Genomic DNA, 14178 nt, shown 5'->3' with positions numbered 1-14178 from the left:
TGTTTAGCGCTACATAATGCCCACAACACCCTAATTTGGGTAAAAATAGAAATAAAAAAATACTCAGCTATAATAATGAGCACAGTTGTGGACTTAAAGCCCTGAGGTAAGTTAGTAAGGGACTCTAATAAGTGAAGAGTTTTTTTTTCTCAGAAGATGTATAAGAACATAGGCGCCGATACCGAGCACCCACGGAAAATACCGAGCACCCACGTGTGCCAGACTGCCAGTAGGCTACATTCATTTAAAATTAAACATTGCAGTTGGTGCTATGTGAAGCGTCTGTCACACTGTGATTGGTTATGTCGCTGTCAGTCGCCTGCTCCATATCCTATCCACCAATCACAGCGTTTCTCGGATGAAAACGCCTCTTTAGTGACCCCGCTCCATCCCCCCACTATACAGTGCCGTGCGTGTATGTGCTTTTGGTAATCAGATTCAGAGTGAGACTAAAATGGACAGATTTCTTATTAAAAAAGCAAAACCTAATAATGATGCGAGTGTATCGACATCCACCACAAGTTCCCTGTCAGAAGCACATAACAGCGAAGCTAGCAGTAGCGAAGCTAAGAGCAGCGAAGCTAGGATCTCCAGTGAAGCTAGGAGTTGCAGTGAAGATGGACAACGACATAAGGGAAGGACATACCAGGCTAGTTGGAAAGGAAAATTCCCCTGGATAGCTTATGACTCAACAAAAAACAAAGTGTTTTGTAACATCTGCACTACAGTTAAAAACATTAATTCCATCATTAACCCACAACCAAGAATCTTTAAAAGCTTTCATTCAAGATGGTTTTTCGAGCTGGGCTAAAGCACTTGAACGATTTAGATCACATGAAAAGTGCAATTTGCATCGCACTGCCGTTAGCATTATGGCAGCTACTAATGCAGGTGTTAATGTTGCTGCTTCGCTCTCTGCTGGTAAACAAAGGCAGATGGCTGATGCCAGAATCGCTTTGCTGGCTATTCTTTCTACTCTCCAATTTCTTTCCTGTCAGGGAGTGGCCATTAGAGGATAAACTGACCAAGAGTCCAATTTTATGCAGATGCTATATGTGCGTGCTAAAGATATCCCAGAGTTAAAGTCATGGCTGGCTCGTCAGGAGAACAAGTGGCTCTCTCATGACATCCTAAACGAGATGATAGAAATGATGGCTCATGATGTCTTGAGAAAGCTAATTGGAGAAGTACAGACTGCTGGGGTTTTCTCTGTAATTATGGATGAGACAACCGATATTACGGTCAAAGAACAAGTGTCTGTTTGCTTATGTTATGTGACTGAAAATCTGGAGTCAGAAGAACGTTTCTTAGGATTTTATGAGACATCAAAAACAACAGCAGACACACTTTTTCAGCTTTTAAAAGACGTTCTGGTGAGATTCGCCCTGCCAGTCAATAAATGCAGAGGACAGTGCTATGACGGCGCATCAAATGTGTCCGGTATTCGAACAGGTCTGCAGGCTCGCATGCAGGCGCTGGAGCCTCGAGCACAGTACATCCATTGCACCGCACATGTTGTGAATTTGGTTGTGCATGATGTCTCCGAAAACATTCCCGCATGTCGCAACTTTTTGACAAATATACGTGACCTCGTCACGCTCATCAGAAATTCACCAAAGCGACTGGCCTGGTTCCAGGAGTTTCAAGACGACAACCTCTGTGCCCTACCAGATGGACCTTGAAAACGGCCTCGTTACAATCCATTGCATCCAACTACAGTGTGCTGCTGGAATTTCTGGAGGACCTGTCTGAAAAAGAAAGGGGAGAGGCAGGAGGGAAAGCAAACGGTCTTCTAACGCACCTGCTCAAATTTAGCACCTTTTTCTCCTTGAAACTCATGCTGAAATTCTTCTCTCGCATGGAAACTCGCATGGAAGGACATTCAACTGAGACTGCATTACTGTCAGTCACAGAAGCCCTACGGATCGCAAAAGCTGCTTCCAAATCTTCAGTCCTCATTCTCCTGGATCTGTCTGCTGCCTTCGACACGGTGAATCATCAGATCCTTATGTCCACCCTCTCATCACTGGGCATCACAGGAACTTCACTCCACTGGTTTGAGTCCTATCTCACAGGTAGGTCCTTCAAGGTCGCATGGAGAGGTGAGGTATCCAGAGCACATCAGCTGACCACAGGTGTTCCCCAGGGTTCAGTTCTTGGTCCCCTCCTCTTCTCCATCTACACCACATCACTGGGACACATCATACAGGCACACGGTTTTTCCTACCACTGCTATGCTGATGACACGCAGCTCTTCCTCTCCTTTCAACCAGATGATCCCACAGTAGCTGCACGGGTCTCAAGCTGTCTGGCAGACATCTCCACATGAATGAAGGAACATCACCTGCAGCTCAACCTGGCAAAGACTGAGCTTCTCGTCCTCCCTGCCAATCCATCTCTACAGCACGACTTCACCATCCAGCTAGAGTCATCATTAATCACCCCATCAAGATCGGTCAGAAATCTTGGAGTAACGTTTGATGACCAGCTGACCTTCACAGATCACATTTCAAAGACAGCTCGATCATGCAGGTTTGCACTGCACAACATCAGGAAGATCAGGCCTTTTCTAACTGAGCATGCAACACAACTTATCGTCCAGGCCCTGGTCATCTCTAGGCTTGACTACTGCAATGCTCTTCTGGCTGGACTTCCAGCATGTGCAACCAAACCCCTACAGATGATCCAGAATGCTGCAGCTCGGCTTGTCTTCAACGAGCCCAAGAGGGCCCACGTCACTCCTCTGTTCATCTCTCTGCACTGGCTACCTCTCGCTGCTCGCATCAAGTTCAAGGCACTGACGCTTGCTTACAGAACTATCACAGGCTCAGCTCCCTCCTACTTTCACTCACTCCTACGAGTCTACATCCCTACCAGACACCTACGATCGGTCAACGAGCGACGTCTCGTGGTTCCATCACAGAAAGCCACAAAATCACTTTCCAGAACATTCTCATTCACAGTTCCATGCTGGTGGAACGCTCTCCCCACCCTCATCCGGAATGCAGAATCCCTGAAAACATTCAAAAGACAGCTGAAAACCAATCTCTTCCGTGAGCACTTTACCTTATAAAAAAAAAAAAAAAGGTAAGAAAAAAGGTTCATTTTTCCGAAAAAGGAAAACCTTCCGAAAAAGGTTCCTTTCCCTTTGAAACATCACTTATCAGGCTTATGCTACTCTGAATAATACCTGAACTTCGTATTTTGAGCACTTCTTGCGTTGTTGTTGCTTTTGCCTCTTTATGATGACTCGCTGAATTCAGTCCTAATTTGTAAGTCGCTTTGGACAAAGGCGTCTGCTAAATGACTAAATGTAAATGTAAATGTGGAAACAGTCAATGTTGCACTTCAAAACAGCCAGCTGCACCTACAGAAAGCTTGGCAGTTGATTGACCAACTGAGAGAAGACATAAAGTGTCTTCGTGAAGGATTCCAAGAATTTTGGAAAAATACTACAGCAGAAGCGCATGTCCTTGACTTGGATAGCCCAATTTTGCCCAGACTAAGAAGAATCCCCCGGCGATTGGACAGTGGAGGTGCGGTACTTTGAGGTCATGGATACAGCATCAGCATCTCTGAACTGCAGATTTAATCCTTCTGTATTCAAACACATGCAAGATGTTGACGATTTTGTAACCGGGAAGGCCGACTGTAAAGACATTATTCAGTTCTATGGGGATGATATGGATGGAAGCAGGCTGACATTGCATAGAGACATGTGTTTGGACAGAAAGGTGTTCAATTTGCAACTTTTCAAGATATATATGACTTCATGAAAGGAGATGGAGGTGAGCACTTGAGAACGTTACTACCAGAAGTCACAAAGCTTTTGAAACTGGCTCTGACTGTCCCTGTAACATCTTGCTGCTCAGAGAGGTCATTTTCTGGGATGCGCCGACTGAAAAACATATCTACGGTCAACAATGGGGCAAGCCAGACTAAATCACATAGTTATAATGAACTCTCACAAAGAAGTGGCTCGACAGCAGGACCTGGACATCATCGCTGATAATTTCATCAAGCGCACTGCTGTACGCAGAGACACATTCCTCCTGAAGAATTAACCGCAATGGTGAGTCAACAAATCCAAATTTGACTGTGTGGACTTGTGTGACATTGATTCTTAATTTCCCACGAAGCTGATCGCAGTTACGTGTCAGTTAAACTTTTCATCTCCTTTTTTTTTTTTTTTTTTAAGGGCGTGCGCCATGAGCACCCACAGAGGAAAACATAAATCGGCGCCTATGCATAAGAATCTCATATTTAATATTAAATGCTTGGACTCTTGGACCTTTTGGCAAAATTAAGAAATTACTGTCACTATTAGATAGAAGATCAAATTAAAACTTTGACCTTTTAAAAAGATGTATTAAGACTAAATAAAGATATTCATTCATTTCCTCATGCTCTCTCTCTCTCTCTCTGATTGTGTACATGATGATTGTGATCAAATGATTGTGTACATGATATGCCGATAGCTCTGCAACATATTTGTATTACAAGAATCTTTCTTAATGTCTTCATCAGAAACCAATCCCGCTGCACATGCAAATGAGCACTCTTAAAACAAAGATTCATAAATCAACCACAGAGGAATTTTCCCACTTGGAAATTCCACCCTTCTCATTGGTCAAGCAAACTCGGAGAGGTGGGGCCTTTTTCAGGCTTTATTAGAGACAAATTCACAGTGACACTCTATCTCTCCTTCTGGCTCTCTACTGCTGCTTCTTCGGGTTGATGTCTGTGGGGACGGCAGGCCGTGACCACTGCCTGCTATGCTTTCACTCTCCCAAAGGAGTCAGACTGTCTTTTCTTCAATCCAACTCAGAAGAAAACTGCAACCTTACCATCACTGAATGGGCAACGATCAACTCTTGGCCTTCTCGGTACGTTCAGGATGCCGTGCTGTCCAGTGTGGCCCCAGAGCAGGCGTCGATTTACAACCAGCCATGCGCTCATCCAGGAGAGAGTCTCTCAACCACAACAGAATCAAGGACAACCTCAGGAGTTCAACGTCTTCATTCAATGCAGAAGAAGTCCATCACAACTCCCACCATTTGCTATGCGTGTCCTCTCCGGCCCCGGGCCGGCAGGCCACGATCTGCACTCCAGCCATGAGAACAGAGTCGAACTAACCATGCAAGTTCAGCATATCTTCTTCATCCAGCGGAGAAGAAAACGATTGCAACTTTAACATTTGACACTAACGGAACCAACAACTTCAATTTTCAACCACTTCAAGAATTGTGTCCACTGCACAGACCATGCAAGTATCCATTTAATGAGGTGCGCTGAAAATGATAAGATGATGGTTCTTTTCATAGTTAAATGGATCTTTTCCATAGTTCTAGAGATGCACCGATTACAATTTTCTAGGCCGATTCCGATATCCGATTTTTCATTGAGTTTGACCTGCCGATAACGATTTTAGCCGATTCCGAATACATTTTTTCTAAACACTTTACAGCATACACAAATATTTATTTTCTATCTTTTCTTTAATAGAACATTTTGCATAGAACATAGATCATTTTTTGAACAGATAATCGCTATAAAATAGAACTATATAAATTTCACCTGGTGTGGGAAATTGACACACATCTAAAGTGCAGTGTTGGGAAGAACCATTTCCTTCTTTTCATATCCAATAGCCAACTAAAAAAATTTTGATATATTTAGCAAACTAAACTTCTGTATGAAAACAGGTAATGACAATTTTATATATATATATATATATATATATATATATATATATATATATATATATATATATATTAGTGGTGGGCCGTTATCGGCGTGGTAAACCCGGCTGCAACGCATATTCGTCGTCATCTTAAGTAAACACGGCTGAAAGTGAAAGCTGGTGAAAAAGATCGGTGCAACATCCATTATTTGGACTTGGTTCGGGTTTAAGCCGTCAGACGAGCAGCAGCAAACTATATACAGAGTGTGGGGTAACAGTTCGGTAAGTTAACACACGACTAATCCGTTCGACCACCTCAAATTCAAAACGAAACATGATATCACTGAATACCAGCGCGCGTATTATTCCCATTCCAATATATCTTAGTGGTGTAGCACATAATCTCGATTTTAAGAATCGTTGTGTTTCTTTTTAACTGAAAAGACATCAGTTAGACAATATTCTAATTTTAAATTTGGGGTTTCATAAGCTCCAAGCCATAATAAACATTAGACCTACTGCAGTGTATTTAAGTACACTGCAGCTAGTGTACTTAAATTTTATTTATCTGCAAAATTATGTTGTATACTTACAGTTTTGCACAATATATGTTCTCAAAACTACATACACCCTTTAAAAAAAAATACATTTAGCAGTTGTTTAGCAGGGTCTGTAATCTGTTCTGAAATGGTTTTATTATAATATACTGTATATCGTTATCGCAAGAGGCTGCAATGTATATCACAATATAGATTTTAGGCCATATCGCCCATCCCTAATTGATAGCCTATAGTAGTTGATAATAACATAGGCCTTCCTAATGTTGCCTACGGACGGTAACAGTACAGTAGTAACCTTTTACAGTCTATGAGTAGAACAGCTTTCTCAAGCAGTTTGTGATGCATTTTGGAAACAGGAGATGAGAAACCCGTTCTCAAAGACTTACTTTTATAGTCATTATTTGGGTAGCACACATATTCTGAATGCCTTCGGCAGAATTCAAATGAGCCATTTTAATCTAGATTAATCTAGATTAATTTCAAAATTAATCTAGATTAATCTAGATTAAAAAAATGAATCTATGCCCACCTCTAATATATATATATATATATATATATATATATATATATATATATATATATATATATATATATATATATAGCCTTGCAGTATAAAGATATTTCTGTATTTCTGGCTAGTTTACTTTATTTATTTTTTATAATCATAACCATACTTGCAACCAAAACTGAATAATGAAAACAAGTTTAAATGGGTAAATCTTCTACAAATATTTTTGAGTCTTCGTTTTCTTTTCTGACATAGGCCTACTCTAGTTCTTGTTAAAACACACTAGACATACTTATTCTGTGCATTTTGAGCACTTTTTGTGTAAAATCATTTTTAGTTTGTCCATCAAAAGTGTGCTTTCACTTTAATTGAGCGTGAGCAGCGCTGCAAAAATAGACCCGCGCCGAAACCCGCGCTTCACTGCTGCTCACGCGACGCTCCTGCTTGACGCTCACGCGCTGCTCCTGCTCGCGGTGTGAATGCACTCATTGATTAACATGCACGCCGGAAAAAAAACGCACTGCTCACGCGCCACTGACATTTGCGGTGTGAAACGGCCGTAATTCACGAGGTTCCCTACATGTGCGTTCCGTGTGCACGTGTGATGCTGATGTTGCGCGATGTTAATCATGCGGCGTCCGAGTGCATTTGACCGGCATAAAATCGGCATATGTCAGACTGACCGGTCGGTCGCCGGTCATGGCCGATCACGTGAAAATCGGCCAATTCCGGTCACCAGCCGATCAATCGGTGCATCTCTACATAGTTCCATTTCCTGCTTCCGGTTCCATATCACTCACCATTTTACCTATGCATGTATGTATGTTTGTTTAGTTTAGTTATGTTTGTGATTTACTTAATAAAACTTGTGCACAATATGTATTTGGTTCTGATTCTCTGCTTGCAGCAAAGTCTATTTTACGATCTTGATCTTGTTACATGCTCTAAGCGCTGTACATGCTAAGAAATAATTATTTTTCGGTGGCCATGAAAGATATGCTTTTCTTAGAATAAATGAATAATCAAAAGAGTTTGTTGGACGAACTGATTAATTGATTGTAATATTAATTTAGCTACATCAAGTTAATACATATATACATATATGTATGTATATGTATATATATATATATATATATATATGTGTGTGTGAGTGTTATGTCAATTCTTGGAGCATTCATTGGCATGGTAATGGATATGGCAATTTTAATGTATTTGGTCTTGGTGGAATAGATCAATGCTGCTGCTGCTGTAGAGCAGGTACAGAGACTTGGCTACTGCCAATACATTCACAGACATGCTGCTGCACACTTAACATACCTGAAAAACGTTGTATTTATTAGGGCTGCCAACATTAATGCATGCGATTAATTTAAACTGCTTAAAAAATGTGATGCTAATAACACAAATATATTACGGAAGCATGCGAATTTCCACACTCCGTTCCTTTCATTTCAAGCAGTGTGCTTAAAGTCCCCTTTAAATCTTTTCCCGCCAGCGTTTTTGATGAGTTTCACAAAACCTTTATGGCCCTCAGAACATTTTGATGAATCAATATCTGAATATATGTCAAAATAATGAACGGACCCTCTGCAAAAAAAAAAAAAAAAACATGTTATTTGAGCTTCATGCATTCTTTTTATCAACACTTGAATCTAGGTAAGTTTCATTGTTTTTTAAAATCAACATTTTGAACAAAAAGCTGAGGAAATCGTGTTTTTAACAAAGGCTATGTCTGGATCAGAACAGTAATCAAAACACAGTTCGAGTAGTTTGCTTCTATCAACAACCCCAAAGCGTGCACAGTTTTAACTTTTCTTGGGTTCGATATCTCATTCAGTAATGTTAAAAAGCTTTGATTTATACGCTTATTAATGCAAGATTATCTCGTAGGCTAAAATATACTTGATCACTGTGACAGTACCCTACTTCCCGGAAAGGCGCGAGCTCGCGCCGACAGAGGAAGGAGGAGGTTCTGGTGGAGGACGGGAACCCAGATGAGGTGACAACTGAAGAAACCTGGGTGGTGTAGAAGGTGGGAGGAGCCAGGGAGTGGGGGAAGCCAGGTGCAATCCCAGAGTCCTGCCAGGATGTAAACACACAGTGGCGTCGAAGGAGGGAGAAGCCATGGCAGAGACTTGTTCATGTGTGACGTGTTCATGGTGACGATTGATGGTGACAGTACAGATGGTGGTAGCGCCCCAGGTGCAGACGGAGAGCCAATGGAATCGGGTGACTCCGAAGGCATCTGAGGTTGCGACAGGTGGTACGCAAGGTCGCCCTTAGGTGGTACCGGAGGGCTGAGGTGTAGGTGTAATGGAGCCGTAGGTGTGGAGAGACGGCTCATAGGTCCGTGGCGCATGATGGGCGATGTCCGACTGAGGTGGAGCCAGTAGTCCAAGGGAGCCCGGTGACGCCATAAGCCCGATGGTCCCTGGTGGAGCCGAGAGAGGAAGGGGCCAAGGCGAAGCAACAGGATCAGCGGCCGGAGGCGGAGCCATGAGATCCACACGCCCAGGAGTGTCTGGCTCACGAAAGGCCAGAGGTGTATCCATGTCAGTATGAGGAGGAGGAGGAGGAACAGAGGGGCTGACGGGGGACAGCTGAGACTTGTTGATCTAAAAACTCCCACGGCGATGGATGATGTTGTCGGTGTGGTCTAGTCCATATCGGTGTAGTCCCACCATAGATATAAATCCCACCTTAGGCTCATTGAATCATTTTCTTGTTCATCACTGTACAGCTGCTTTAAAGCTATATGTATAAAGCGTAATTTAAATCAACGTGACTTGACTATCTGTTAATGTCTTGTTCTCTGTCAGGATAGAAATGCAGAAATTGCATTGAGACCAGTATTACTGGTGTTGACAAACAGCGATTAACCGGTGGGAACATTTCTTCATAGTCAAATCCTATTCTGTTATTATCCTAATGGAATGAATGGAGACTCAGAACGGGGAATGTCTCTTGAAAGGGTACATTTATCCCCATCCGATGAGGAGGATTGCAATTTGGTGCTTTTCACTTCCAGTGCTGTGATTGGCCTGTTGACAGCAAAGGTGGCACACACAGTTTGGTCCACCCTTCTTTCTCCTTGTAGAACTCATTTTCATAGTCTAAAGCACATGGTCAGAACAGTGACTTAAATATTTTACCAGTGCATTACTCACATTCCAAACCACTTCGAAAATACCTTTAGCAGTGGAAAAAGATTTTGGAATGTGTCCTAAAGGAAGCAAAGGGTTATGAATAATGAGAAAAATTTCTGAGATTACTGGTAACAACTCCTTACAGTAGCTTAGTGGGTATAGGATCTAGAATACATGTTTTTGGTATTTATGCTTTAAATGTGTCAATGTCTTTGTTTGTTGTTTGGTGCCATTAAACTGGGGTTAACTTGTATTTGTCTTTTGAGAGTCAAGAACTAAATGAAATGGAAGAGAAAGATCAGGACTGGAAACTTTCCAGACTGGACTTTCTCCTTGTAGAACTCGCCTTCATAGTCTAAAGCACATGATTAGAATAATGACTTTAACGTTTTACCAGTGCATTACTCGCATTCCAAACCACTTCCATAATACCTTTGGCAGTTTCCTGAACACATAGAATCCAAACATGATGGAAAAAAAGAGCTTGGAATATGTCCTAAAGTAAGAAAAGGGTTACGAATATAGAGAATTTTCTGAACCACCTCTTTCAGTAGCTTAGTGGGTATAGAATCTAGCATACATGCATTTGGTTTTAATGCCTTAAATGTGTAAATGCATTGATGTATGTTGTTGTGCCATTAAACTGGGGTTATCTTGTATTTGTCTATTTTAGATCTGATGGCACTGAAAGTGGAGAGTCAAGAACTAGATGAAATGGAAGAGAAAGATCAGTATTGGAAACATAAGAATTTCATAAATGGAGAAAACTCTTTTAGTTGCTCACAGACAGAAAAGATTTCCTCACAAATAACGAGTTTCACTGAAAAACGACACCTTAAATTCCACATGAAAATTCATACTGGAGCAAAGCGATACAAATGTAATCAGTGTGGAAAGAGTTTCACCCAAAAAAACAGCCTTAACAGGCATGTAAACATTCACACTGGAGAGAAGCCTTACAGCTGCCAACAGTGTGGAAAGAGCTTCAATGATAGATATCACCTTAAAGGCCACATGAGAATTCACACTGGAGAGAAGCCTCACACCTGCCAACAGTGTGGAAAGAGCTTTACTGAAAAGGGACACCTTAAAACCCACATGAATATTCACACTGGAGAGAAGCCATACACCTGCCAACAGTGTGGAAAAAGCTTTGCTGAAAAAGGACACCTTAAAACCCACATGAATATTCACACTGGAGAGAAGCCTTTTACCTGCAAATTGTGTGGAAAGGGCTTCACTGATAAAGGAAACCTTAAAAAACACATGAGAATTCACACTGGAGAAAAGGCGTTCACCTGCCAACAGTGTGGAAAGAGTTTCACTCAAAAAGAACATCTTAAAAGCCACATGAGAATTCACACTGGAGAGAAGCCTTTTCCCTGCAAATTGTGTGGAAAGAGCTTCACTGATAAAGGAAACCTTAAAAGACACATGAGAATTCACAATGGAGAGAAGGCGTTCACCTGCCAACAGTGTGGAAAGAATTTCACTCAAAAGGGACATCTTAAAGGCCACATGAGAATTCACACTGGAGTGAGAAGCCTTTTACCTGCATATTGTGTGGAAAGAGCTTCACTGATAAAGGAAACCTTAAAGTCCACATAAGAATTCACAATGGAGAGAGGCCTTTCACATGTGATCAGTGTGGAAAGAGTTTCAAACATAAAGTAACCCTTAATTGCCACTTGAGAATTCACTCATGAAGTGTGGAAAATGTTTCTAAAAGGACACCTGAACCCTCTGGGGTCGACTAACACGCCAGAGCATTCTGCTGTTTTTTTCTTTTTCTTTTTTCTTTTCACGTAGCAGCAAAATCCACTTACAGTACTCTGGCATTTATGGTCTTTCAGATAAAAATGGTCTTCTTTTATTCTTCTAGTGTCCAGTTACAGTCAAAACATAACATTGTGCTTTTGTAAAATTAAGAAAACAAACCGTCTCTGTGAATTTTTTTCTGTAGCGCTTCACAAAAACTTAAAACTCAGCGAATACTTGTCACACAGACATGAACAATAAATCTATAGAAACATTTAAGTGTGTACTTTTAAATTATTTAATACAAAACAAAAACAATTATTCTGTTTATGTAATCTGAATGAAAAGAGAAAGATATCCAGTCGTTCTTGTGTTAGCTCATTACTGCTAATGTGAACACGCCTACTGACAGTGCATACTATTCTTATGGTATTGATCCATGCAAACAGAGTCAACGCTAGGGGTGGAACGGATCACAGTTGATCCGGGATCCGTACGGACCAGGCCCCACGGTTCGCCACGCATGTGATTTGCGGATTCACTTCTAAATTTAACCATCATAGAGTGAAAGTTCTTAATTTGGACGTGTTTTGTCAATTTACAGAAGAAGAGGCGAAAATCGGGACTGTGCGTGCGAACGTAGAGAGAGAGAGAAGAGAGATTGGCGCGTTTCAGCACCCAAACACCGAATTGATTCCTCTTTCACGTTTCCTTGCCCTTGGACAGACACATAAACACAAAATTACGTCAAAATACCCGTCTTGGTATTCTCTGGTTTATGTCTCATAAGTGAACAGTTGGGAAGGAAACTGGATGTTTGTCAGTTTTTTTCGGTCCGTGCAGTCAGCCTTAAAGTGATAGCAGACACCTAATATTCCTACTGTTGTCTGTGTCATTAATGTTAATAAAACAACAAAATACAGCTTTAACAAAGATAAAACTATATTTAATTTTTACTGTGATCAAAGTCTTATTTTACATTTAGGCTTAATTATTAATTTCTTTACCTAAATACTACTGTTATACTTTGTAATTTTGATATTTAGTATTCATCTCTGCTTGTAATTTGTGTATGACTGTTCACTTGTTTTTAATAATGTTTGAACTTTATCAGTTAAGCTAGTAGTTTTTGCTGTAGTATCGAGGAACTTCAAGTGAGCTTTAAGTAATAAGTGAAAAGCTAAGTTACACCCCCCCCCCCCCATTCATATATATTTGTTATTATTATTATAAGGTTTTTTTTGCCGATCCGAAAAAATTATGTGATCCGTGGCTCAAAAAACGTTAATGATCCGAAACGTGAATTTTGTGATCCGTTCCACCACTAGTCATTGCCCACATCAACTCAATAAGATGCATCAAGTTTCATCAAAGTAATTGTCTGAAATATGTTGAAATATAAAATGTATTTTGCTATATGGGGGGACACTATGGGGCTTCACACTATGGGTAGATGGATCCTCGTTTACAGTGGGCAAAGCGGAAGAAGAGACCATCACTATCGTCCAGCCTCACCTCGCACCTATCACCCTGCCAAGCCCAGCTAGCCTTCACCCCGCAGCACAGATTCGACCCCAGAGCCCACCGCAGACAGGGAGCTCAAATCCGCCCTTCAGCCCTTCGACTTCTATTACACCACTCTTTTGTGTGGATAAAGCTTGGGTCTTCCAGTCTCCAGCTCCGTTCAGTCAAGAGGATTGACTCTCCACCTCCAGCTTCTGTGTCCATCACTCCACCTCTGACTTTCGGCTCTGTCTGGGCTCTTCCCTCCCTTTGCTCCACCAGATACCATTCTCCTCACGGCTCCACCAGACCCCCCTGTCCCTTCGGCTCCTCCTTGGTCAGTCGTCACCATGCCTGTGCCACAGACTTATGGGCCATCAGCTAATAATAATAATAATTAATTACATTTATATAGCGCTTTTCTCAGCACTCAAAGCGCTTTACATAGAAGGGGGAATCTCCTCAACCACCACCAATGTGCAGCATCCACCTGGATGATGCGACGGCAGCCATATTGCGCCAGAACGCCCACCACACACCAGCTTACTGGTGGAGAGGAGACAGTGATGAAGCCAATCAGTATGGGGATGATTAGGAGGCCATGATGGACAGAGGCCACTGGGCAAATTTGGCCAGGATGCCGGGGTTACACCCCTACTCTTTCGAAAGACATCCTGGGATTTTTAATGACCACAGAGAGTCAGGGCCTCGGTTTAACCCTGGAGCGTAGCTACGCTCCTTCCCTCCGCCCCTTCGGCTCCGCCTTGGTCATCAGTCACACTGGCTCCACCTCAGTCCCCTAGCTCCACCTCGGATGCTCGTCGTGGTGGCTCCGCCTTAGTCTCCAAAGCCATCGGTGTCGTTTGTTCCATCAGCTCTCCGTCTGCACCCTGGATACATCACTGGCAGTCACCCCCCCCGGTGTCATTAGTCAAGACTCATCCCTCCATTGACTCCGTCGTGGGCTATCGTCTTGGGTGGTGTCTAGGTCACCACCTTGCTACACCTGCTACCGCACCT

The 14178-nt window shown here is 42.1% G+C and overlaps 1 protein-coding gene across 5 annotated transcripts in view; it reads left to right on the top strand.

Moving 5' to 3' along the window:
• Positions 1-14178, top strand: part of LOC309496537 (uncharacterized protein) — a 134672-nt gene that overhangs the window by 103573 nt on the left and 16921 nt on the right. For 3 of the 5 annotated variants that reach the window (XM_082166536.1, XM_082166535.1, XM_082166534.1), the window contains one exon: positions 10571-11934. The exons of the other annotated variants lie outside the window; for them this stretch is intronic. In XM_082166536.1, the coding sequence (XP_082022662.1) occupies positions 10571-11505 (935 nt within the window). In that variant the 3' untranslated portion in view covers positions 11506-11934. Of the gene's footprint in view, positions 1-10570; positions 11935-14178 lie in introns of those variants that run through there. 5 annotated transcript variants of the gene reach the window in all.

Source organism: Leuciscus leuciscus (assembly GCF_965113295.1).
Source record: "Leuciscus leuciscus genome assembly, chromosome: 4".
Classification (NCBI taxonomy): Eukaryota; Metazoa; Chordata; class Actinopteri; order Cypriniformes; family Leuciscidae; genus Leuciscus; species Leuciscus leuciscus.
This window is presented reverse-complemented; position numbering and strand designations above follow the sequence as displayed.